General features: G+C 43.1%; 1 protein-coding gene across 5 annotated transcripts in view; it reads right to left on the bottom strand.

The window, feature by feature from the left end:
* The window catches only part of sema4d (sema domain, immunoglobulin domain (Ig), transmembrane domain (TM) and short cytoplasmic domain, (semaphorin) 4D), a 264629-nt gene that overhangs the window by 40143 nt on the left and 197636 nt on the right, over nt 1-26850 (bottom strand). For 2 of the 5 annotated variants that reach the window (XM_085984672.1, XM_085984673.1), the window contains exons 12-15: nt 25673-25785; nt 17356-17528; nt 14261-14313; nt 4483-6937 (exon numbers count right to left, since the gene is read on the bottom strand). In XM_085984672.1, coding sequence (XP_085840798.1) covers nt 6003-6937; nt 14261-14313; nt 17356-17528; nt 25673-25785 — 1274 coding nt within the window. In that variant the 3' untranslated portion in view covers nt 4483-6002. Of the gene's footprint in view, nt 1-4204; nt 4328-4482; nt 6938-14260; nt 14314-17355; nt 17529-25672; nt 25786-26850 lie in introns of those variants that run through there. The other 3 variants (XM_085984688.1, XM_085984679.1, XM_085984683.1) reach the window with 3 other exon arrangements.

The raw sequence follows: 26850 nt of genomic DNA, 5'->3' as shown, positions 1-26850 counted from the left end.
TAGGAAGGATCGGCAAAAAAGGTAGGGGAGGTGGGGTAGCATTGCTGGTAAAGGAGGGGATTAATGCAATGGAAAGGAAGGATATTAACTCGGATGAAACGGAATCTGTATGGGTAGAAATGAGAAATAGCAAGGGGAGGAAAACGTTAGTGGGTGTGATATATAGGCCTCCAAATAGTAATATGGAGGTGAGGGAAGGCATAAAAAGGGAAATTAGAGAAGCGTGCGATAAGAGCACAGCTGTCATCATGGGTGACTTTAATTTACATATTGATTGGACTACCCAAATTAGTAAAAATTCTGAGGAGGAGGAATTCCTGGAATGTTTTCGGGACGGTTATCTGGACCAATATGTCGAGGAGCCGACTCGAGATCAGGCCATTTTAGACTGGGTATTGTGCAATGAGAAGGGACTTATCAGCAATCTTCTTGTACGAGGCCCCTTGGGTCAGAGCGATCATAATATGATCGAGCTCTCAGTCGAGATGGAGAGTGAGGAAATTGAATCAGAGACTAAGGTCCAGAACTTAAATAAAGGGAATTACGAGGGTATGAGACGGGAATTGGGTAAGATTGATTGGGTGGTGTTTCTGGGGGGATTGACAGTGGATAGACAATGGCAAGCATTCAAAGATAGAATGGAAGAATTCCAGAACATGTTTATACCGGTTTGGCATAAAAATAAACCTAAAAAGGTGACTCAACCGTGGATAACGAGGGAAATTAGGGACAGCATAAAATCAAAAAAAAGGGCATATCAACTGGCAAAAAAAAGCACCAGACCGGAAGATTGGGGGCAGTACAGGATACAGCAAAAGAGGACAAAGGGATTAATCAGGAAGGGGAAAATAGAATACGAAAGTAAACTTGCAGCAAACATAAAGACAGACTGCAAAAGCTTTTATCGGTATATCAGGAGGAAAAGACTGGTAAAATCCCAAGTCGGTCCCTTGCAGTCCGATTTGGGAGAATATATAATGGAGAATAAGGAAATGGCAGACCAATTAAACTCATACTTTGGTTCTGTATTCACAAAGGAGGACACAAATAACCTCCCAGGAATATCGGCAAACATAGGGACTAATGAGAGGGCGGAGCTGACAGAAATTAGTATCTCTAGGGATATGGTGTTGGGTAAGTTGAGGGGACTGAAGGCCGACAAATCCCCGGGGCCTGATAAACTACATCCTAGGGTACTTAAGGAGGTGGCCCTGGAGATAGCAGATGCTCTAAGGATCATCTTCCGGAACTCCATTGACTCGGGAACAGTACCCGTGGATTGGAGGGTAGCTAATGTTACCCCAATATTTAAAAAGGGGGGTAGAGAGAAAGCAGGGAATTATAGACCAGTAAGCCTTACATCGGTTGTGGGCAAAATGCTAGAGTCCATTATTAAGGATAAAATAGCGGAGCACTTGACAAATGGGGAAAGGATCGGACAGAGTCAACATGGATTTACAAAGGGTAAATCGTGTTTGACTAATCTGCTGGAATTTTTTGAGGAAGTAACTGGTAAAATAGATGGGGGAGAGCCAGTGGATGTGGTGTACCTTGACTTCCAGAAAGCCTTCGATAAGGTCCCACACAAAAGATTATCATGCAAAATTAAGGCTCATGGGATTGGGGGCAAAGTATTAACGTGGATAGAGAACTGGCTGGCGGATAGAAAACAGAGAGTTGGAATAAACGGCTCGTTTTCGGAGTGGCAGGCAGTGACCAGCGGGGTGCCGCAAGGATCTGTCCTGGGACCCCAGCTGTTCACAATATATATAAATGATCTGGATCAGGGAATTGGATGCAATATTTCCAAATTCGCTGACGACACTAAACTAGGAGGAGGGGTGGGCTCTGATGAGGATGTCAGGAGGCTACAGTGCGATTTGGACAGGTTGGGGGAATGGGCGGATACGTGGCAGATGCACTATAATGTGGATAAATGCGAGGTTATCCACTTTGGGGGTAAAAACAGGAGGGTAGATTATTATCTAAATGGCAATAGATTGGGAGATGGGGAAGTGCAGAGGGACCTGGGTGTTCTTGTGCACCAGTCACTGAAGGAGAGCATGCAGGTGCAACAGGCGATTAAGGCGGCAAATGGTATGTTGGCCTTCATATCAAGGGGGTTCGAGTATAGGAATAGGGATACCTTACTACAGCTGTACATGGTGCTGGTGAGACCGCATCTGGAGTATTGTGTACAGTTTTGGTCGCCCCATCTGCGGAAGGATGTTCTTGCCATGGAAAGAGTGCAACGGCGATTCACCAGGCTGATACCTGGAATGGCGGGAATGACCTACGAAGAGAGATTAAATAGTTTGGGCTTGTACTCACTGGAGTTTAGAAGATTGAGAGGGGATCTCATCGAAACATATAAAATTATGGCAGGCCTGGACAGGCTGAATTCAGAGAGAATGTTTCCAATGGCCGGGGAGCACAGAACCAGGGGCCACAGTCTAAAAATAGCGGGCAAATCATTTAAAACAGAGATGAGGAAAAATTTCTTCACTCAAAGAGTGGTGAGCCTGTGGAATTCCCTGCCACAGAGGGCTGTGAAGGCTAATTCAATAAATATTTTCAAGAGAGAATTGGATATATTTCTGAAGGCTAAGGGGATTAAGGGTTACGGAGAAAAGGCGGGGACGGGGTACTGAACTGGTAAGATCAGCTATGATCTCAGACGAAGATCAGCCATGATCTCATTGAATGGCGGAGCAGGCTCGAAGGGCCGAATGGCCTACTCCTGTTCCTATCTCTATGTTTCTATGTAACACAATTGCTCCAAATTCATATTTAGTCATTTTAACTAGGTCTCAATAGTAAAACAAACTGCCAGTACTCTGGTTGTTGATCTATTGCCCTTACACTGGCCAGTTTCCACAACCAGTAACATTTGTTGTCATCGACTTCCTTGTCTCAAATAGTTCCATCTGAGCGTTCAGCACCAAGTATGATCATTTGGGCTACTGGTTATCATTAATATAACAAAGACTGAACTGGCTTCTTGCACCAAACAACCAAAATCAACACTTTCTTAATTTTGGCCAATTGCTCTTCATTTCCAATCAAAAAACAATCTATCAGGAAATAAAGTATACCACTCCCCTCCTGAAAAGAAATGTGAAAAATATTTAGCTTGCTTTTGAAAGCAAGGTTTTTATATGATATAACTCAACAAATACACAGTCATATCAGAGGTAAAGTGGTTTCTTGAGTTCAGCCAGGACACGCACAATTAAGTAACCATTATTAAACAAACTTAATTGAGCTTATTTAAAAATAGTATATCTTTAGAACTAAACCAACTATTTTGGGCGTCAACCTTGGTCAAGCTCAAGATTCGAATTTTCTTCTCCCAGGAATTAATTTTATGTTGTTAACAAATTGCAGCCCCACTATCAGCGATTAGTGCCCTGTGTCAGCCAGCCAGCCAGCCAGTCAAAAGGGGTAAAATACATGGGGCGAATTTCCTTGGGGCTTCTCCTGCTCTGCCACCATAACTCTGGCTGAAGCCCCATTTACATGTGTAAACAGATTTCCGCCGAAGTTCAGCCAAGGCTACGGTGGCAGAGTGAGAAGTGCCCCAAGGAAATTCACCCCATAATCTATTAGCACTAGGGAACACTAAATTTGTTGCAACTCAAGCAACTTGCGAGGTATGCAATAAACAGTACCATTCAAGAATATGTACTAAAAATAATCAACACAATCGCATAAGATTTGCATCGTTTTGCACCACGCTCACTGCATGTACGCATTACTTTGCGAGTATAAATCTAATAAAGTACAATGGATTTTTGCATTGAGTTTTATTGTGTAATTCTGTTTAAAAAGAAACTATTTCAGCTTATAACCAAAAGTAACCAATGCACATATATAGTTAACCAAATATTGTGCAGTACCACATATCACAAACTATTGGCCAGGGTGAAAGATATAAAAACGAGAATGTCTTTCTAGGTCCTTGATAAACTCTGTTTACATTATTGTACAGAAATAGATTCGAACAGAATCTCAGGGACTGGCTCTGGACTTTCAAAACTTTATAAAATGTCAAACTTACATGCTCATTTACTACATTTAAAACATTCTTCCTTAGTAAGAAGGAAAGTAATTTCACAGTACTAAAAAGGACAGTGTTGCCTCTCCCCCTCCACCACCTAATGCACAAAAAATTAATTACTCCTGTTAGCAGATGCTCACTCACCAATAGCTTGACAGTAGAGGTGAACAGATCCAGGGCTACACACACAGTGTGTCTGGTCGCTCAGCAGCGGTGGTAACAGCTGGACCACTGTACTGTCTGCACTGGACCATTCATGAGAAGACCCTTCAGATGGGGTAATAGCAAGGGAAGGAGGTGGATCAGGCCCAACAGATGGAGGAAGGACCGATAGGAGTGAAAGGTAAAACAGGAGAAGCTGTGAGACAGAAAGGCACAAACCAAACAGAGTTCTAAAGATACAAATAATATAAAGAAGATTGGTCATGCATTAAAGGATGAGAGAGATAAATGGACTGAGTCAGGCAGAAGTTACAGAAGTAGTGGTATTTAAGGACCGTATAAATTTTGGTGTGGCAAGGCAGATTGAGAAAACACATGAGGCTCAATCAAATTTTCAGTAGTCTAAAATGCTGTTGCTGTACAAAATGATCGTGGTACTTTTGCAGCCTTTAACTTCTATTTACACAATTAAAAAAATAAAAAATAGTTTTATACACAATTTTCTATACAATTCAAGAACTCATTTATACCACTAAAATGTACCACGTGAAACATCAATTTCCCTAGAAGTTAGCTCTACATAAAACCTTTTGGAGAATTTTTGATGAATAAAACAATTTCAAAAGGAACCTGTTTTTGCATACGTACACAGTAGCAAGTAACAATGCCAGAAAACAAAATGAAATGATTTGTTATACATAAACTTAAAACATAAATGTACAGTGCCGCCATACCAGTGAGAGATTAAAAAGCTGGTTAATTGCACCAGTTGCTCTTATTTTCAATAGCAGTTCAGTGGGTTATTAAAACAAATGAACATCTATAGCAGCAAAACACAGGTTCCAATGCTCTTTTGTCAGTCCTCTAAAGTCCATCAGATCAGGCTTTTATAAAATCCACAGCGAAACCACAACAACTTTGCAGCCTTTAAGAATTTGCTTGTTTATAGGATGCGACGACTGATATTTTTCATTTGTATCCATGGTATACGATTTGTCCCACACCACACTGGTTAGAAAAATCCATCTCTGTGGCAATGCGGCTATAAGTGGTACAATGCTCAGCTGAGTATCGAAAGTCTTCCACAGGTACGAAAAGTCTTAGGCTCTGTGCTGTGGCCATGGCTCAGTAACAGCGTTTTAACAATATACACTTTTTCCTTTTAAAATGCATTGCTTCTATAAATCACAGTCCTGTGGACCCCATGTTTCACTGTAACACACACATTATAATCTAAAGCTACCCAAAGTCCGTATAATATTGTTTTCCTCATTTCTCATTTTCAAGAGACAAGTTAAAGAAAACACACAAATCTACTATTCATTGTCTGATCCCTGAGGTGCTGTACAATGTTAGCATAAACAAAGGCATCAACCTACATTAGATACAGCAATAAGCTACAATTATTTCTAATAGAAAATGACTCAAATTTTCAGTGCAATATAAAATACTACATATACAGTATATGCAAAAAAAAGATTTATGCTCCAATTTGGACACCACTTTGAGATTTACCAATTTGATAAATTAATAATTTCCAATTTGGAACGAAACTCAAATCACCTGTATATTGAGTACATATTAAAACTATTCTGAGATTGCTGAATATAATGCAGGTTGAACATAAGATTGATATTCGCTTTTAGCATGATTTTCTAAGAATTTCTTTAATCTACTGCAAGCCTTTTATAGCATTTCATGATCTCCACTGTCTTCTAACTTTCTGTTCTTACACTTGCAAACAGCTTATCTGTTACAAATGTAAGCAATACCAAAAATGCTAGCAAAGACTCTGGGCTTCCTCATCAATGAATTTAATATCTGCATCTTTCTCTGGATCAATAGAACCAATGGAGTGGTTTTCTTGGATTTGCTTGAGCTCTTGGGGTTTCTCTGTATTAGGAATTTTGCCATTCCCACAGTCTGATTCAGTTTCATAACCTTTGTCACCAGCAGCAATCTGCTCACTACCTTGATTATCTGAATTGATTTTCACTGCCTGCTGTTTTACCAGCTCCTCAGACACATTATCATAATCAAATTCTGGCTTCTTCCCATCACCGACAAAATACAAGCGTAATTTCAGGCAAGGACCCGGCAAGTATTTCATGTAACAATTGTAAACAACTAGCATCAGGAAGAGAAGTGTAATCACCACTAAGAAACATAACAGAATGCTATCATTTCTTTCCACCCTTGAAGGCTCACTGAAAATTTTAGTATCTACTGCTGAATCATAATTATCTGTAGTTAAAAACATAGGGATTGAGAAAGTGGAAGCTGAAGTGTGCAACACAGTTGAAGTGGACACATCAGTTTGAATCGGGGGGGTGATAGTGTGAGGAGACCTTCCTTCTTTATCTGTGCTTGTCTGAGCTGTTGCAGAATTACCTTCCATCTTAGTAAATGATGCGGTTGGGTAAGTTGTTACAACGTTAGATGGACCCTCTACGATCAGAGAATACCTTTTCACCAGCTGTTCATACAGGTCTCCCTTCACAGTTTCTACTGTCCAGCAATCATAGGTACCAGAATCTTCTTCAGTAAGAGAGAAAATCAGCAAATTGTTTTGAACAATTCGATATTTTGAATTCTCACTTAGAATTTTGTTATTTAACTTCCACATAACTTTAGCCAGTCTAGACGTAGGTAGGCACTTCAGTTCTTTAAATCCTCCTCGTTCCATTTTGTCCTCTTCAGATGACACAGGTTCCACTACGAAATAAAATATAAAAGAAATTCGGTAACGCTTTTTCATAATTGACAATACTGCCAACCTGCTATTCCTGAATTGCAAGCTCATAGTACTGCCACCGGAGACTATCTGAATATTCAAAACTTATGTAGAGCTCAACTCTGAGAAATGTATACTCCAAAATGTAATGGCTTAAAGATTTCCAGTTCTGCTTCATTATAAATAAAAATGAACAATTTTGAATTATTTATGCTTCAATCCATTTTTTAAAATTCATTCACAGGATGTGGGCATCGCTAGCAAGGCCAGCATTTATTGCGTATCCCTAGCTGCCCTTAACTGAGTGGCTTGCTAGGCCATTTCAGAGGGCTGTTAACTGTATTGCTGTGGGTCTGGAGTCACATATGGTCGCATCTATTTGCAACACCAGATTTCTGACTGGTCCTCTTGGAGAACAAGATTTCTGATTGGTCCCAGCAGTTTATCGGACATGTATAATTATATCCTACCTGCCTAAGTAATCAAGTACTTTGTGTAATTCGAGCCATTCATTCTGACTGCCAGGCTCCAAACAGAGCTCAGAGAACAGACAGGGCTCACCCTCGCAGGTTAGGACCTTCTCCCCAACCCCCAAACAATTCCTGCCCCCTCCAACAAGTTCCTAACCTTCCCCCCAACCAAGTTCCTGACCTTCATCCCCGCCCCCACCCGGGTTCCTGACCTTTGCCACCCAAAAAGTTTCTGACCTCCCCCCGCAACACCCCACCAATAGATGGGGCATTGTGTGTGGGTCACAGATTGTTAACAGGTTTATTGGGTATGAAGTGAATAGTGACAACGTCATGACTTCCGGATTTTGTCTAGTCCATTGATGTCACTTGCCACACATACACCGAGCTTTCCGAGAAATCAACCAGGTCTAGGGGGAGGAGAGGGAAAACGTGGTGTGGGTGGGGTTGCAAGAATGTGATCTATCTTCCTATCTGTGCAGGCCGCTGTTGGGTACTGTGCATGCGCGGCCCTGGTATACTGCGCGCATGCACAGAAGGCTGCAAAGGTGTTCGTGTAAATAATCACAGCAGCCACATATGGGCCAGACCAGGTGAGGATGGCAGATTTTATTCCCTAAAGGACATTAGTGAACCAGATGGGTTTTTATGACAATCCGGTAGTTACATGGTCACGATTATTGATACTAGCTTTTTTTATTCCAGATTTATTTATTACCTGAATTTAAATTTCCCAGCTGCCATGGTGGGATTTGAGCTCGTGTATCCGGATCATTAGTCCAGGCCTCTGGATTACTAGTCCAGTAACAACCAAGAAGGATTGCAAACAAAAAACTCTTTTCAACAGCCAGCCAATCAGTTGTCAGATTCCATTTACCTAATAGTTCCTGTTCTACAGCTATGCCACCCTCTTCCATCAGAATGACCCTGCCTTCAGACATCCCCACAAATCCAATCAATATTACATTTTTATATAATTCAACAGAAGGTGTATTTGAAGACAGCGGGAAATGACTCATCAACAAAAATAGTTTTTTCTCTTCTCTCCACCTCCCCTCATGGTAACCCAGTTTTTGCTCTTCTCTCCACCTCCCCTCATGGTAACCCAGTTTTGACTCGCAAAACTCGTTCTCTGGATTTGTCAGCATATGAAGGGTAGTCAAGACAGGGATTAAAAACTCAGGTTTCACGGTCAAGTCAATGTTCAAGGATTATATTTACTGGACCAATCCATGTACATTTACAATGAAGTAGTTGACTCAGAGGCAAGGGTCCTCAATTTAAATAAAGGAAACTACGATGGTCTGAGGAGCGAGTTGGGTAGGATTGATTGGGGAATGGCACTCAAAGGGTTGACGGTGGATAGGCAATGGCAAACATTCAAAGACCGAATGGATGAGCTACAGAATTTGTTCATCCCAGTTTGGCATAAAAATAAAACAAAAAAGGTGACTCAACCGTGGCTAACAAGGGAAATTAGGGATAGCATAAGATCCAAGGAGAGGACATATAAATTGGCCAGAAAAAGCAATAATCCTGAGGATTGGGAGCAGTTTAGGAGTCAACAAAGGAGGACAAAGGGATTAATTAAGAAAGGGAAAATAGAATATGAGAGCAAGCTAGTTGGGAACATAAAAACTGACTGTAAAAGCTTTTATAGTATGTGAAGAGAAAAAGATTGGTCCCTTGCAGTCAGAATCAGGGGAATTTATAATGGGAAACAAGGAAATGGCAGACCAACTAAATACATACTTTGGTTCTGTCTTCATAAAGGAGGACACAAATAACCTCCCAGAGATGCCGGGGAACATAGGGTCTGATGAAAGGGAGGAACTGAAAGAAATCAGTATTTGTAGGGAAATGGTGTTAGGAAAATTGATGGGGCTGAAGGCCGATAAATCCCCAGGGCCTGATGGTCTACATCCCAGGGTACTTAAGGAAGTGGCCCTAGAGATAGTAGATGCATTGCTGGTCATCTTCCAGAACACGATAGACTCTGGAACAGTACCCATGGATTGGAGGGTAGCTAATGTTACCCCACTATTCAAAAAAGGTGGTAGAGAAAAAGCGGGGAATTATAGACCGGTAAGCCTGACATCTGTAGTGGGGAAAATGCTAGAGTCTATTATAAAAGATGTAATAGCAGAGCACTTGGAAAGCAGTGACAGGATAGGACAAAGTCAACATGGATTTACAAAAGGTAAATCATGCTTGACTAATCTACTGGAATTTTTTGAGGATGTAACTGGTAAAATAGATAAGGGAGAACCAGTGGATGTGGTGTATTTGGACTTTCAGAAGGCTTTCGATAAGGTCCCGCATAAGAGATTAGCATGCAAAATTAAGGCACATGGGATTGGGGGCAAGGTATTGACTTGGATAGAGAACTGGTTGGCGGACAGAAAGCAAAGAGTTGGAATAAACGGGTCGTTTTCCGAGTGGCAGGCACTGACTAGTGGGGTACCGCAAGGATCAGTCCTAGGACCCCAGCTGTTCACAATATATATTAATGATCTGGACGAGGGAATTGGATGTAATATCTCCAAATTTGCAGACGACACAAAGCTGGGTGGGAGGGTAAGCTGTGAGAAGGATGTCGTGAAACTCCAGCATGATTTGGACAGGTTGGGTGATTGGGCAGAAACATGGCAAATGCAATATAATGTGGATAAATGTGAGGTTATCCACTTTGGTGGCAAAAACAGGAAGGCAGATTATTATTTGAATGGCAATAGATTGGGAGAAGGGGAAGTGCAAAGAGACCTGGGTGTTATTGTGCACCAGTCGCTGAAGGTAAGCATGCAGGTGCAGCAGGCGGTTAAGAAGGCAAATGGTATGTTGGCCTTCGTAGCAAGAGGGTTCGAGTACAGGAACAAGGATGTCTTGCTACAGTTGTACAGGGCCTTGGTGAGACCGCACCTTGAGTATTGTGTGCAACTTTGGTCGCCTTACCGGAGGAAGGACGTTCTTGCCATGGAGGGGGTGCAGCGAAGATTCACCAGGCTGATACCTGGGATGGCAGGAATGACGTGTGAGGATTGTGTCGATTGGGCTTATACTCACTGGAGTTTAGAAGATTGAGAGGGGATCTCATCGAAACCTATAAAATTCTGTCAGGCCTGGACAGACTAGATGCAGGAAGGATGTTTCTGGTGGCCGGGGAGTCCAGAACCAGGGGTCCTAGTCTAAGGATAAGGGGTAAGCCATTTAGGACTGAGATGAGGAGGAATTTCTTCACCCAGAGAGTGGTGAACCTGTGGAATTCTCTACCACAGAGGGCGGTGGAGGCCAGTTCATTAAATATATTCAAGAAAGAGTTGGATACATTTCTTAAGGCTAAAGGGATCAAGGGGTATGGAGAGAAGGCAGGGACAGGGTACTGAATTTGGATGATCAGCCATGATCTCACTGAATGGCGGAGCAGGTTCGAAGGGCCAAATGGCCTACTCCTGCTCCTATCTTCTATGTTTAATGAATTACTAATTTATTGACCAAACTGTGACATTAATGGACAACTTTAAATATCTTACTAATTGTTTCAATTCTAATTTATAGGTTCCATACTTGCACACATTAAAAGAGATGCTCTCTGTTAGACTATCCCAGCTATATTTTAAGCCTACTAAAGGCTACATATATATCTGTTCAAAAAATCCTAAGCTTAAATTCTCCTTTAAAGCAGTTGTGCCATTGGACCTGCTTTCTGTTTTAGCAGCTGCACTGTCATGATTTACTTTTAAAGGGAAAGGTGATTTTAGGGGTAAATAAATGATGAGTACATCTCTCTAAGTTCCTCTTTCATCTTAGAAAATTTTCAAATTTTTTTTTAATTTGCAAGACTCCACCTTACAGGTCACACCAACTGTGACCAAATGGACAATTTACTCCAGAATCTTCACCAATTATCACTCTGAAACTGGCCAATAGGAGGAGAGAGCAGCCTGTGCATCAGTTTACTTCCAATTTTTCCTCCCTCCCATTGGGAAACTAATTAGCCCACAGACAGTCAGACCAAGATGTGGCACTCAGTGTGGGGATTCTGGATGTAAACATACATGCCACACACGGATGCTCCACGGTGTTGTCTCACTGCAGCTTCTCAAGTTTCTGGTCATTATTTAAATGTAATTTTCATTTACAGTGCTTTTCCATGTTTGATTAGGCTTGTGGTAATCAATGCAGATGAGGATTATCAGGGAGTTCTAGTTTCTTGATGCACAAGAACACTGATATAAGATGATTCATTTGTCAATACTGTATCTTTAGAATTGTAGTAACCAAGATTAATCCATCAGATATCAAACCTAGGTTTCGACAACATCTTGTTGAACTGTTAGTGAAAAGCATGTAGAAAGTCCTACAAGAGAGGGGGAGGTACTGGACCTAATTCTAGGGAATGTGGCCGGGCAAGTGGTAGAAGTGTTAGTCGGTGAGCACTTTGGTGACAGTAACCATAATTCGGTGAGATTTAAGGTAGTCATGGAAAAGGACAGAGATGGACCGGAAATAAAGGTTCTAAATTGGGGGGGGGGTGGGGGGGGGGGAAGGCCGATTTTAATATGATAAGGCAGGATCTGGCCAAAGTGGACTGGGATCAGCTACTTGTAGGAAATTCCACATCAGAGCAATGGGAGTCTTTCAGAAAGGAAAATGAGCGAGTACAATGGCAACATGTTCCCGTAAAGGTCAGTGGTGGGACCAACAAGCCCAGGTAACCTTGGATGTGAAGGGATATACGAGAATGGATTAGGAAAAAAAGGGGGGCTTTTGGCAGATACAAAGGACTAAAGACAGAGGAAGCCCTAGAGGAGTATAAAAAGTGCAGGGGGATACTTAAAAAAGAAATTAGGAGAGCGAGGAGGGGCCATGAAATAACACTGGCGAGCAAAATAAAGGAAAATCCTAAGGTGTTTTATAAGTATATTAAGGGCAAGAGGATAACTAGGGAAAGAGTAGGGCCCATTAGGGACCAAAGTGGCAATCTGTGTGTGGAGCCAGAAGATGTAGGTGGGGTTTTAAATGAATTTTTTGCATCTGTGTTCACTATGGAGAAGGACGATATAGACATAGAAATCGGGCAGGGGAACTGTGATATACTTGAACATATTAGCATCGAGAGGGAGGAGGTACTAGCGGTTTTAGCAGGCTTAAAAGTGGATAAATCCCCAGGCCCGGACGAGATGTATCCCAGGCTGCTGTGTGAGGCAAAGGAGGAGATTGCAGGGGCTCTGACACAAATTTTCAGAACCTCTCTGGCCACAGGGGATGTGCCAGAGGACTGGAGAACAGCTAACGTAGTACCATTATTCAAGAAGGGTAGTAGGGATAAACCAGGGAATTACAGGCCAGTGAGCCTAACATCAGTGGTAGGGAAATTATTGGAAAAAATTCTGAGGGACAGAATTAGTCTCCACTTGGAGAGGCAAGGATTAATCAGGGATAGTCAGCATGGCTTTGTCAAGGGAAGATCATGTCTGACCAATTTGATTGCATTTTTCGAGGGGGTGACTAGGTGTGTGGATGAGGGTAGTGCAGTGGATGTGGTATACATGGATTTCAGTAAGGCTTTCGATAAAGTCCCGCATAGGAGACTGGTCAAGAAGGTAACAGCCCATGGGATCCAGGGTGCCTTGGCACTTTGGATCCAAAACTGGCTTAGTGGCAGAAGGCAGAGGGTGATGGTCGAAGGATGTTTTTGTGACTGGAAGCCTGTGTCCAGTGGGGTACCGCAGGGATCGGTGCTGGGTCCCTTGCTGTTTGTGGTCTACATTAATGATTTGGATGTGAATGTAAAAGGTATGATCAGTAAGTTCACAGATGACACAAAAATTGGTGGGGTGGTAAATAGCGAGAAGGGTAGCCTCAGTCTGCAGGACGATATAGATGGGTTGGTCAGATGGGCGGAACAGTGGCAAATGGAATTTAACCCTGAAAAATGTGAGGTGATGCATTTTGGAGGGACTAACAAGGCAAGGGAATACACAATGAATGGTAAGACCCTAGGAAAGACAGAGGATCAGAGGGACCTTGGTGTGCATGTACATAGATCCCTGAAGGCAGCAGAACGGGTGGATAAGGTGGTTAAAAAGGCATATGGGATACTTGCCTTCATTAGCCGAGGCATAGAATATAAGAGCAGGGAGGTTATGATGGAGCTGTACAAAACGCTGGTTAGGCCACAGCTGGAATACTGTGTGCAGTTCTGGTCGCCACACTATAGGAAGGATGTGATTGCTTTGGAGAGGGTGCAGAGGAGATTCACCAGGATGTTACCTGGGCTGGAGCGCTTCAGCTATGAAGAAAGACTGGACAGGCTGGGGTTGTTTTCCTTGGAGCAGAGAAGGCTGAGGGGGGACCTGATTGAGGTGTACAAAATTATGAGGGGCATAGATAGGGTCGATAGAAAGGAACTTCTTCCCTTAGTAGAGGGGTCAATAACAAGGGGGCATAGATTCAAGGTAAGGGGCAGGAGGTTTAGAGGGGATTTGAGGAAGAACCTTTTCACCCAGAGGGTGGTTGGAATCTGGAACTCACTGCCTGAAAGGGTGGTAGAGGCAGGAACCCTCAACATTCAAGAAGCATTTGGATGAGCACTTGAAATGCCATAGCATACAAGGCTATGGACCAAATGCTGGAAAATGGGATTAGATTAGACAGGGCTTGATGGCCGGCGCGGACGCGATGGGCCGAAGGGCCTCTTTCTGTGCTGTATAACTCTATGACTCTATCTGCTGCCAGCAGCAACTTAACCTGTGGATTGCTTCCTGATCTGTACAGCTAGTGACAATTGAAATACATGCAGTTAATGATGAGCATCAGCATTTGTTCACATACCATCTTTGGTTCTGCAGGGAGCTGCACTTCCATTCAGATACTGCATCAAATTGCTGTGGAAAGTAAACAATTCAAATGCATAGTTAACAGTTAGAAGCAACTACTGTATATATTTAGTAAAAAAAACATTTAGGGAAGAAAATAGAACACCTATATAATTAAAAAGTCTTGCATCTAGTATGTCACATGCCAAAACTGTCATTCCCTGGGCATCACATTTATATTGAGAAAAAAAAAAGATTTGCATTTATATAGCGACATTTACAATGTCAGGGCGTCGCAAAGTGCTTTACAGCCAATGAAGTATTTTTGAAGTGTAGTCACTGTTGTAATCTGGGAAATGTGCCAGCCAATTAGCACACAGCAAGGCCCACAAATAGCAATGTGACAATGAGCAGATAATCTGTTCTAGCGATGATGATTGAGGGATAAATGTTGGCCGGGGCACCAAGGAGAACTCCCCTGCTCGTCTTCGAATAATGCCATGGGATCTTTTGCATCCACCTGAGAGGGCAGATGAGGTCTCAGTTTAACGTATCACCCGAAAAACGGCACCTCCAACAGTGTAGCACTCGCTTGGTACTGCACTGGAATATCAATCTAGGTTATGTGCTCAAGTCTCTGGTGTGGGCTTGACCTCACAGCCTTCTAAGAGGCGAGAGTGCTATCGACTGAGGCACAACTGACACAATCATCAAAATGAAAAAAATAATAATTGGCAAGTATCTCCACAAAATACGTAGAGAAGTTTACATCACACAGGCCTGTTGTTTTTGTGATTGGAAGCCTGTGTCCAGTGGTGTATCGCAGGGATCAGTGCTGGGTCCTTTGCTGTTTGTAGTGTACATTAATGATTTAGATATGAATGTAGGAGGTATGATCAGTAAGTTCGCAGATGACACGAAAATTGGTGGAGTGGTAAATAGTGAGGAGGGAAGCCTCAGGCTACAGGATGATATAGACGGGTTGGTCAGATGGGCAGAACAGTGGCAAATAAAATTTAACCCTGAAAAGTGTGAGGTGATGCATTTTGGGAGGACCAGCAAGGCAAGGGAATACACAATGAATGGTAGGATCCTAGGAAGGGCAGAGGATCAGAGGGACCTTGGTGTGCATGTACATAGATCCCTGAAGGCAGCAGGACAGGTAGATAAGGTGGTTAAAAAGGCATATGGGATACTTGCCTTCATTAGCCGAGGCATAGAATATAAGAGCAGGGAGGTTATGATGGAGCTGTACAAATGCTAGTTGGGCCACAGCTGGAATACTGTGTGCAGTTCTGGTCGCCACACTATCGGAAGGATGTGATTGCATTGGAGAGGGTGCAGAGGAGATTCACCAGGATGTTACCTGGGCTGGAGTGCCTCAGCTATGAAGAAAGACTGGACAGGCTGGGGTTGTTTTCCTTAGAGCAAAGAAGGCTGAGGGGGGACCTGATTGAGGTGTACAAAATTATGGGGGGCATAGATAGGGTAGATAGAAAGGAACTTTTCCCCTTAGTAGAGGGGTCAATAACCAGGGGGCATAGTTCCAAGGTAAGGGGTAGGAGGTTTAGAGGGGATTTGAGGAAAAACCTTTTCACCCAGAGGGTGGTTGGAATCTGGAACTCACTGCCTGAAAGGGTGGTAGAGGCAGGAACCCGCACAACATTCAAGAAGTATTTAGATGAGTGCTTTAAACTCCATAGCATACAAGGCTACCACCAAGCACTGGAAAATGGGATTAGAATAGATAGGGCTTGATGGCTGGCGCGGACACGATGGGCCTCTTTGTGCTGTATAAATCTATGACTTTATGACCTGCCCTTCTATTTGGAGCTGGAAGCTGCATTTGGAAATTTCACCTGGGCCTGGGAATTTCTAGCTGTTCTTGACAAATTCAGTGACAGGAGAGTTGCATCTTGGGATTTGTGGTTTTCACCCTGCTCCTGTGGAACCACTGCCATAAAGACAAGCAGGAAGAAAAGCACTGTGGAGATCCAGCTCCTGCTGAGGATGAGGGGCGGTGGGGTAGGCAAGACAGACAGATAATGATAGATATCACTCTGCTTCTGTGGAATTACAGTACCCAGAGTATACTGTGATAAACCAGAGAGAAAAATCTACAAATGGTGAGATGCAGAAAAGTGTAAAGTTATCTTGTTTTTTTCAGCATATTATACAAGTTATGTTATTAAATATTTTTGTTTGAGAAAATGGTAATGGACTTCTGTTTTTTGCTGAGGGGGGCTGATTTTTGCACCAGGGCCAAAGGAGATGTCTATGAAGCAGTCGGACATTGACCTCAGACACTGCAGTTGCAGTCAATCAGTGAGCCAGGCCTGGGTCATGGCTAATGGCCATTTGTTCAGGTGCTGGCCCCTGGAAATTCAACAGTAGGTAAAACTTCCTTCAACAGTAGGTAAAACTTCCTTCAACAGTGATACATCAATGGCAGCTTCAGCAAGAACTACAAATCCACTGTAGGAAGTAAGGGGGAGAAACATCTTTTATAATCGTGCAAAAAGATATTTTTGAGGAGAGAAGAAAAAATAAGTAATTTCATCTTAAACAAGTACCAGAAATCCACCATGAAAATGAGCAAAAACCATTGTATAATCCACAATTTAATTCAAAGTCACTTAATTCAAATTATCTTTTTCTGCTATAAAGGCTCACTTTGCTGTGTTATTTAAATTGCTTAATTTGAATTATTGGATATTTGGGTTTTTTTAAGCACAAAAAACAACTTTGATTTATCAGGACTAGACAATCATTAACTGGGAATAGGAGGTTCTGGGATGGAAGAACAAAGTAACTTGCAGCTGAACAATTTTTGTAAAGTGTTAGATAAGCAGTATTTTAAATCTATCTGAGGCATGTATCTTTCAGCAGCAGTAAGCCAAGTAATATGTTGACCATGAGTCGGTCACGTGATCTATTGCTTCAATAAATTTGCTGCATGAAAGTGAAGTCACACTTAGGCTGCACAGCAGGACTCCAGTAAATATCGAACACTGCACTCCAACACCTAGCATACTCCTGAGAAGCCCACAGGGTAGCTAATAATAGCTACAGTATATAAATTTAAAGTCATTCTGCATTACATACACAAACCTCTTTTCGGTATCGTCTTTAGTAATCCAGACGCAGCTTTTGCTTTGTGGGCTCCAAGCACAATAGGGGTCTCTTGCCAAAATGCAATCCGTGCAGGTTTTGTATTTTTCACAAAAAGCAACAGGGGCTTGAACAACTCCAGAATGAGACCCTGCATAGAGATACTTTTTGTCCTACAAGTGGAAAGGTCAAAGGTCATGACATAAATAAACATATTAATTTAAACTAGTGTGTCACTGAGCAGTAGAAAGATTCTGAATACCATCAAATACAATTCAATCACATCAGACGTTGCTAGCAGAGAATCAAAGTAGCATGGAATGTTAAAATTACTCAATCAAAAACAATCGTCCCACCAAAATTCACAGTTCTGAAGATATCTCCGTGCTGGGGGGAGTTACTTTTCTATCTACTGTACCATTAGTTTAGGATCTTTTCAGACATTTTTTTTCACAATTACAATTGCTTGAAATGGACTAGCAGTGGGATTGAGGATGACGTTCTCGGCCCACCCCCACCCCCATGTGTACAAATCTCTTTGATTTGGATTGGCTATGCTTCTGTTTAACAGAGCTACATCGAGTGAAGCCACTGTTTTCAAGGGGGGGGAAAAATCCATGAAAGAACAGGCAAAATGTGATGGCCTCTGGGATACTCATTTGGGGGGGAAAAGTGTTACATGCATCAAAGCTAACATATGTTTGAATGAGTCAAGCTGAGGACAATGGAAAAACTTCACAAGTTGTAATGAAAGTTCTAAACCCAAAATAGATTTTAAGAACTTTTCTTACCAGAACAGCAACAGCTATGATGTTGCCGTCAGTGATACAGAAAAAAGAACTGAGGACCAGTTTTTAAGCAATATGGGATTCAGAGATCTCAACATGGGTACAGCAGCCAAGTGATTATGGTACTGGACTAGCAACCCAGAGGGCCAGAGTTCAAATCCTACCACGGCAAGTTGTGAAATTTAATTCAGTAAATCTGGTCATTTGTAGCATCAGAAAAGGAGCTGCCAGATTGTTACAAAAAGCCAACAAGGTTCATTAATGTCCTTCAAGGAGGGGAACCTGCCATCCTTACCTGGTTTGGCCTACATGTGACTTAAGTTTCACACTACGTGGTTGACTCTTAATGCCCCCTGGGCAACTAGGTTTGTGCAATAAATGCTGTCCTGCCAATGCCACTCACATCCCAAAAATACATACGAAAAAGAAAGACAGGAAAGAAGTTAAAACTAAATGAAGAGCTCTGCTCCAGTGACATTTTCATGGCCTAAGGTTAGTCAGTATTAAGGCGGCGGACCTGAGAGAAGGTGGATCGGCCAAAAAAAAAGTGCTGCAGAGGAGGCCCGACACCGGAGGAGGCGGACCTGTGTGGGAGTGGCAGCGGGACCCGAGAGAAGGCGGAGCGGCCATAAAAGAGCGCTGCAGAGGAGGCCCGACACCAGAGTGCTGCGAGTTGGGAAAGTGTCCGAGAGCGGGAGCAGTCAAACAACAACAACTGCGAAACCGCTAAAGTGATGTCACAACCACGGAAGGAGCTGATTGGTAAGTAGGACCTGGTGAGTATTTCTACAGTCCAGTCGTTGAAGTAAAATTAAGGTCTCTAGTTTAGAGTAAGTAGTGTTTAAAGGGAAGTAAGATCCCTAGTGTATTTAATATTCTTTAATTTAAAGGAAGTAAATTTAGGGTAGGACATGGCAGGGCAGCTCGGCAGTGTGGAGTGCTCCTCCTGTGCTATGTGGGAAGTCGGGGACACTTTCAGTGTCCAGGGCGAACACATGTGCAGGAAGTGTCTCCAGCTGCAGCTACTCGAAATCCGCGTTTCGGAGCTGGCGCTGCGGCTGGAGTCGCTATGGAGCATCCGTGAAGCTGAGATCTTCGTGGATAGCACGTTTAACGAGGTGGTCACACCGCAGGTAAAGAGTGCACAGGCAGACAGGGAATAGGTGACTGCCAGACAGAGTAAAAGAACTAGGAATGTAGTGCAGGAGTCCCTTGGGTCCATCTCCCTCTCCAACAGATTTTCTGTTTTGGATACTGCTGGGGGAAATGGTTTCTCAGGGGAATGCAGCAAGAGCCAAGTCCGTGGCACTACGAGTGGCTCAGCTGCATAGGAGGGGAGGAAAAAGAGTGGGAGAGCAATAGTGATAGGGGATTCTATCGTAAGGGGAACAGATAGATGTTTCTCTGGCCGCAGATGTGACTCCAGGATGGTATGTTGCCTCCCTGGTGCCAGGGTCAAGGATGTCACTGAACGGCTGCAGGGCATTCTGAAGGGGGAGGGTGAACAGTCAGAGGTCGTGGTTCACATTGGTACGAACGACATAGGTAGAAAGATGGATGAGGTCCTGCAATAAGAATTTAGGGAGCTAGGTAACAGATTAAAAAGCAGGACCACAAAGGTTGTAATCTCTGGATTACTCCCAGTGCCACGTGCTAGTGAGTATAGGAATAGGAGGATAGAGCAGATGAATGTGTGGCTAAAAAGTTGGTGCAGGAGGGAGGGCTTTAGTTTCCTGGATCAATGGGTCTGCTTCTAGGGAAGGTGGGACCTGTACAAGTCAGACGGTTTGCACCTGAACCGGAACGGGACCAACATCCTTGCGGGGAGGTTTGCTAGTACTGTTGGCGGGGGGGGTTTAAACTAACTTGGCAGGGGGATGGGATACGGAGTGGAGGTATAGTAGGAGGTGATGCACAGCCAAATATAGAGGAAAAAACAAGTCAGCCTGGAAGGCAGAGCAAATATGTAACGGCACAAGGGAGTATGGCAAGGCTGGATGGCATTTATTTTAATGCAAGGAGTCTTGCGAGTAAGGCAGATGAATTGAAGGTGTTGATGAACACATGGGAGTATGATACTGTTGCTATCACAGAGACATGGTTGAAGGAGGGGCAGGACTGGCAACTCAATATTCCGGGGTATAGAATCTTCAGGCGAGACAGAGGGGGGTGTAAAAGAGATGGGGGTGTCGCAATATTAATCAAGGAATCAATTTCTGCTGTAAGGAGGGATGATATGGGTAGAACTTAAAAACAAAAAGGGGGCAAGCACTTTGCTGGGACTGTACTATAGGCCTCCAAACAGTCAGGGGGAGATAGCGGAACAGATATGTAGGCAAATCTCAGAGAAGTGTAGAAATAATAGGGTAATAATAGGGGATTTCAACTTCCCCAATATTAACTGGGATAGTCAGAGTGTGAAAGGCTTAGAGGATGCAGAATTCCTAAAGTGCATCCAGGAGAGCTTTTTGAGCCAGCATGTAGAAAGTCCTACAAGAGAGGGGGCGGTACTGGACCTAATTCTAGGGAATGTAGCCAGGCAAGTGGTAGAAGTGTCAGTAGGAGAGCATTTTGGTGACAGTGACCATAATTCGGTGAGATTTAAGGTAGTCATGGAAAAGGACAAAGATGGACCGGGAATAAAGGTTCTAAATTGGGGAAGGCCGATTTTAATATGATAAGGCAGGATCTGGCCAAAGTGGACTGGGATCAGCTACTTGTAGGAAAATCCACATCAGAGCAGTGGAAGTCTTTCAGGAAGGAAATAGAGAGAGTACAACGCCAACATGTTCCCATAAAGGTCAAGGGTGGGACCAACAAGCCCAGGGAGCCCTGGATGTCAAGGGATATACAAGAATGGATTAGGAAAAAAAGGGAGGCTTTTGGCAGATACAAAGGACTAAAAACAGTGGAAGCCCTAGAGGAGTATAGAAAGTGCAGGGGAGTACTTAAAAAAAGAAAATAGGAGAACGAAGTGGAGGCGTGAAAAAACACTGGCGGGCAAAATAAAGGAAAATCCCAAGGTGTTTTATAAGTTTATTAAGGGCAAGAGGATAACCAGGGAAAGAGTAGGACCCATTAGGGACCAAAGTGGCAATCTGTGTGTAGAGCCGGAAGATGTGGGTGAGGTTTTAAATTAATATTTTGCACCTATGTTCACTATGGAGAAGGACGATACAGGCATAGAAATCAGGCAGGGGGATTGTGATATACTTGAACAAATTAGTATTGAGAGGGAGGAAGTACTAGTGGTTTTAGCGGGCTTAAAAGTGGATAAATCCCCAGGCCCAGATGAGATGTATCCCAAGCTGCTGTGTGAGGCAAGGGAGAAGATTGCAGGGGCTCTGACACAAATTTTCAGAAGCTCTCTGGCCACAGGGGAGGTGCTAGAGGACTGGAGGATTTTTCGAGGAGGTGACTAGGTGCATGGATGAGAGTAGTGCAGTTGATGTAGTCTATATGGACTTCAGTAAGGCTTTTGACAAAGTCCCACATGGGAGACTGGTCAAGAAGATAAGAGCCCATGGGATCCAGGGCAATTTGGCACATTGGATGCAAAATTGGCTTAGTGGCAGGAGGCAGAGGGTGATGGTCAAAGGATGTTTTTGTGACTGGAAGCCTGTGTCCAGTGGGGTACCGCAGGGATCGGTGCTGGGTCCTTTGCTGTTTGTAGTGTACATTAATGATTTAGATATGAATGTAGGAGGTATGATCAGTAAGTTCGCAGATGACACAAAAATTGGTGGAGTGGTAAATAGCGAGGAGCGAAGCCTCAGGCTACAGGACGATATAGATGGGTTGGTCAGATGAGCAGAACTGTGGCAAATGGAATTTAACCCTGAAAAGTGTGAGGTGATGTATTTTGGGAGGACTAACAAGGCAAGGGAATACACAATGAATGGTAGGCCCTAGGAAGGACCGAGGAACCTTGGTGTGCATGTACATAGATCCCTGAAGGCAGCAGGACAGGTAGATAAGGTGGTTAAGAAGGCATATGGGATACTTGCCTTCATTAGCCGAGGCATAGAATATAAGAGCAGGGAGGTTATGATGGAGCTGTACAAATGCTAGTTAGGCCACAGCTGGAATACTGTGTGCAGTTCTGGTCGCCACACTACAGGAAGGATGTGATTGCATTGGAGAGGATGCAGAGGAGATTCACCAGGATGTTACCTGGGCTGGAGTGCTTCAGCTATGAAGAGAGACTGAACAGGCTGGGGTTGTTTTCCTTAGAGCAGAGAAAGCTGAGGGGGGACCTGATTAAGATGTACAAAATTATGAGGGTCATAGATAGGGTAGAGAGAAAGGAACGTTTCCCCTTAGTAGAGGGGTCAATAACCAGGGGGCATAGTTTCAAGGTAAGGGCAGGAGGTTTAGAGGGGATTTGAGGAAAAACCTTTTCACCCAGAGGGTGGTTGGAATCTGGAACTCACTGCCTGAAAGTGTGGTAGAGGCAGGAACCCTCAACATTCAAGAAGCATTTAGATGAGCACTTGAAACGCCATAGCATACAAGGCTATGGACCAAGTGCTGGAAAATGGGATTAGAATAGATAGGGCTTGATGGCCGGCGCGGACACGATGGGCCTCTTTCTGTGCTGTATAAATTTATGACACTATGGGCAATTTCTAGGTCACAACCGACTGCTGCCTTGAAGACTCCTCAGGATCATCACAAGCCCCATGTTGTTCTTCTTCCAGCACTGAAAGCAAGTAGACTTCAGTTTCTTGAGCCTTTTCTCACTATTGTACAACAACAACAACTAGTATTTATATAGCGCCTTTAACATATTAAAATGTTCCAAGACGCTTCACAGGAGTGTTATAAAACAAAATTTGAAACTGAGCCACAGAAAGAGAAATTAGGGCGGATGAGAGGTAGGTTTTAAGGAGCAACTTAAAGGAGGAAAGCGAGGTAGAGAGGCAGAGAGGTATAGGGAGGGAATTCCAGAGCTTAGGGCCTAGGCAGCTGAAGGCACGGCCACCAATGGTTCAGCGATTAAAATCAGGGATGCTCAAAGAGGCCAGAATTAGAGGCGTGCAGATATCTCAGGGGGTTGTGGGGCTGGAGGAAATTACAGAGATAGGGAGGGGTGAGGCTATGGAGGGATTTGAAAACAAGGATGAGAATTTTAAAATCGAGGCGTTGCTTAACCGGGAGCCAATGTAGGTCAGAGATCACAGGGGTGATGGGTGAATGAGACTTGGCGCGAGTTAGGACACGGGCAGCAGAGTTTTGGATGACCTCAAGTTTACGTAGGGTAGAACATGGGAGGTCAGACAGGAGTGCGTTGGAATAGTCAAGTCTAGAGGTAACAAAGGCATGGATGAGGGTTTCAGCAGCAGATGAGCGGAGGTGGGGCGGAGACAGCCGATGTTACAGAGCTGGAAATAGGCGGGCTGAGTTATAGCGCAGATATGTGGTCGGAAGCTCATTTCAGGGTCAAGTATGACGCCAGGTTGCAAACAGTCTTGTTCAGCCTCAGACAGTTGCTAGGCAGAGGGATGGAGTCGATGGCTAGGGAATGGAGTTTGTGGTGGGGACTTAAGACAATGGCTTTGGTCTTCCCAATATTTAGTTGGAGAAAATTTCTACTCATCCAATAATGGATGTCGGGCAGTCTGACAATTTAGAGACTGTGGCGGGGTCAAGAGAAGTGATGGTGAGGCACAGTTGGGTGTCGTCAGCGTACATGTGGAAACTGACGCTGTGTTTTCGGATGATGTCGCCAAGGGGCAGCATGTAGATGAGAAATAAGAGAGGGCCAAGGATAGATCCTTGGGGACACCAGAGGTAACGATGCAGGAAGATAAGCCATTGCAGGTGGTTCTCTCACTAAGATAAAGCTTGGATCCCAAGTTTTTCCTGATAGACAATAAGATTCTGCCATGCTATAACTGCTATCTTTTAGAATAGAAAGACTGGATGCCCCAATAGCTCAGTGAGTAAATACATGGCATAGTACAGTACTGATCCATACAGACCAGTAAAGTTCCAGGTTTGACCACAAGTCTGTACTGAATTAGTTGGTCTCAGCTGAGGTGGTGATGAGAGTATAACAGATGTCCTCAATATACTGGAGCTGTGGAGAACAGTCTGTCAATACTCACTGTCTAGACGCACACGTGAAGAAAGGTAATTTGGACAAGGTACTGAAGGGGTATCAGCAAAGTGATCATAAAATCACACCCCAATATGAGTCACCACCTTTAGAAAGGCAGAGAATTGTAAGGGTTGGGAAAAGAATAGTGGAAGAAGAAAAGGAGACATAACCTTAAAATTAATATTAGAGCGAGGCAGTTCAGGGGTGAAGTCAGGAAGTACTTCCTCACACAAAAAGTAGAAGTCTGGAACTCTCTCCCCCTCCACCACAATAAAAACTGTTGAGGCTAGGTCAATTGAAAATTTCAAAATTGGGATTGATAGATTTTTGTTAAGCAAGGGTTTTAAGGGATATGAAACCAAGGCCGGTAAATGGAGTTTAATTGAATGGCAGAACAGGTTTGAGGGCTGAATGGCCTACTCCTGCTCCTAATGACTCTCCCTTTGGCTGCGTTTCAAATCTATTAAAAGCTACATAGCCATACAGCTTTAATTCTGCAATATTTTGTTAACTAGCCGGACAAAAATAAGAAAAATCACCGATTCAAATATTTTTCAACTTAACATTTTTAATATACAACAACAACTTGCATCAGACAAAATGTGACGCCAAGCCACATAAGGAGATATTATGAGAGGAGGTAGGTTTTAAGGAGCATCTTAAAGGAGGAGAGGTAGCGATGCAGAGAGGTTTAGGGAGGGAATTCCAGAGCTTGGTGCCTAGATAGCTGAAGGCATGGCCACAAATGATGGGGCAAAGGAAATCTGGGATGCACAAGAGGCCAGAATTGGAGGAAAGCAGAGTTCTTGGATGGCTAGAGGAGGTTACAGAGATAGGGAGATATATGACAAATATAGGTTGGACAAACGTTTAATCCAAAAAGTCATCACTGCCTTTAAATGTGACAGTCACTGACGCTTTAATTTCTTTACTCTTGCTGAGTTCCATATGAAATGACAGCTAAATTTATCAGGCTACTGGTCAGACAGCTGTTGTAATCAAAGCACAATGGTCTTGTTTACAAAAGTAACATTTAAATTACTTTTTCTAAGCAACACCACCCGAATTACATACAAGTTCCTTTCCTGTTTATTTCAGAGACAGCTGAATTTATTAGTGACTTTTCAGTTGAATGCAGCTGAAGATTATACTCCTCCATTAGCTACTAGAAAAACTAAAACACTTAATGAAATGGAACTATTCATACTAACAGTCTGCCATTTGCAACATTAAATGTTTGCAGGAGAGATCCACTTAATCTCAGTAGCCCTGGTGCTACGTGACAAGATAGTATCGGAAGTATAAAATCTCTGCTCATAAAGGAAGAGAACCACTATGTGGCAACTCAGGTTCCTGCACCAGATTATCTTTATTTTATAATAATTTTGAGACAAACATGCCACAAATTAACATAGTTTACACTTACCTCTTTGGATAAGATTAATGTCTGCACAGGCTCAGAGCTGGGGAAAATCTGTAGTTCTTCAATTATATGCATTTCATTATGATAATTAATTGCTTTGTGCAATAATCCTTTATCTGAAAAACACAATGCACATTTTAGAATATCCACTTCCACTATCTGTAAATAAAACCTTGTATTTTAAATGTTTGGGCATCAGAGCTTGTATATTGTCTTTACTTATACACCTCTGGCTTTGTGTCAGTTTACCATCTGCAGTTTGTTTAGCCCATGTCTGTTAAGGACTGGAGGGCCAATATTAACATTTGATCTAATGGCAGCTTCGAGAAATTCTACTCTCCCTGGGTTGGCATTTTTTCCAGTTTATGGCTGGGCAAGCACCAGAAGGTGGAGGTCCTTTTTCAGCAAGCTCCTTAACCCCAAGCCAAAGTGGTCCCTGCTGATTGGGCAAGTCCCAGCACAGTACCATCTCACCCTTAACAAGACCCTCCCCAGCTTCCTCCACAAGCCCCAAGTACCCTGGCTCTAGCCCAGTCAACAAGTTACCACACGCAAAAGTATAAAACAATATAAAGCCTTTAATGTATACTCTTGCATCGTGTATTCTGATTCCATGTACCATGATTTAAGAAAGCATGTTTAAAAAAAATCAGTTTACACACTGTGATAATGGAAAATTCTCTATTACAAGCCTCCTCACAATTCAGGATTAGTTTTAAATTGTAATATATTACACTACAATATACAACTAAAATAATCGTACATTTATAAGACTTAAAACTTACTGCTACTCTGCCTATCTTCCCTTTCTCACCTATTCTTTTTCATTTTTACTATTTCAGCGGTAATTTTACATTACTTTGAAGAAATATTCTGGATTTTAACTTCAATTTTATATTTTTCCATTTTTTATATTTTAAACTGCATTTTTCCTTGTGCTTCAAAGGCTGCTTGTTTCAGCCAATGAAGTGCCAGAACACTGAAGTCTGACCTGACCCTCCTGTGTAGCTTGTGTACAGTAAAACAGTGAGAAGTGTAACTGGAAAGCAATAAATAGCGGGGGGCGCCAACAGGGCGCAAAGCCCCTAGCGCCTGGGCGCGGCACTGCTAATGCCTCCCACAAAATTTAGCGGGAGGTTAGCGGCAACGGTAACCGTTAGCGGCCTGCGGCGCTGCGCCTC

This window comes from Somniosus microcephalus, chromosome 1, assembly GCF_052327205.1.
Source record: "Somniosus microcephalus isolate GS21.2 chromosome 1, FLI_Smic_1.0, whole genome shotgun sequence".
Classification (NCBI taxonomy): domain Eukaryota; kingdom Metazoa; phylum Chordata; class Chondrichthyes; order Squaliformes; family Somniosidae; genus Somniosus; species Somniosus microcephalus.
The sequence above is the reverse complement of the archived record's forward strand: the minus strand, read 5'-3'. Positions and strand labels throughout refer to the sequence as shown.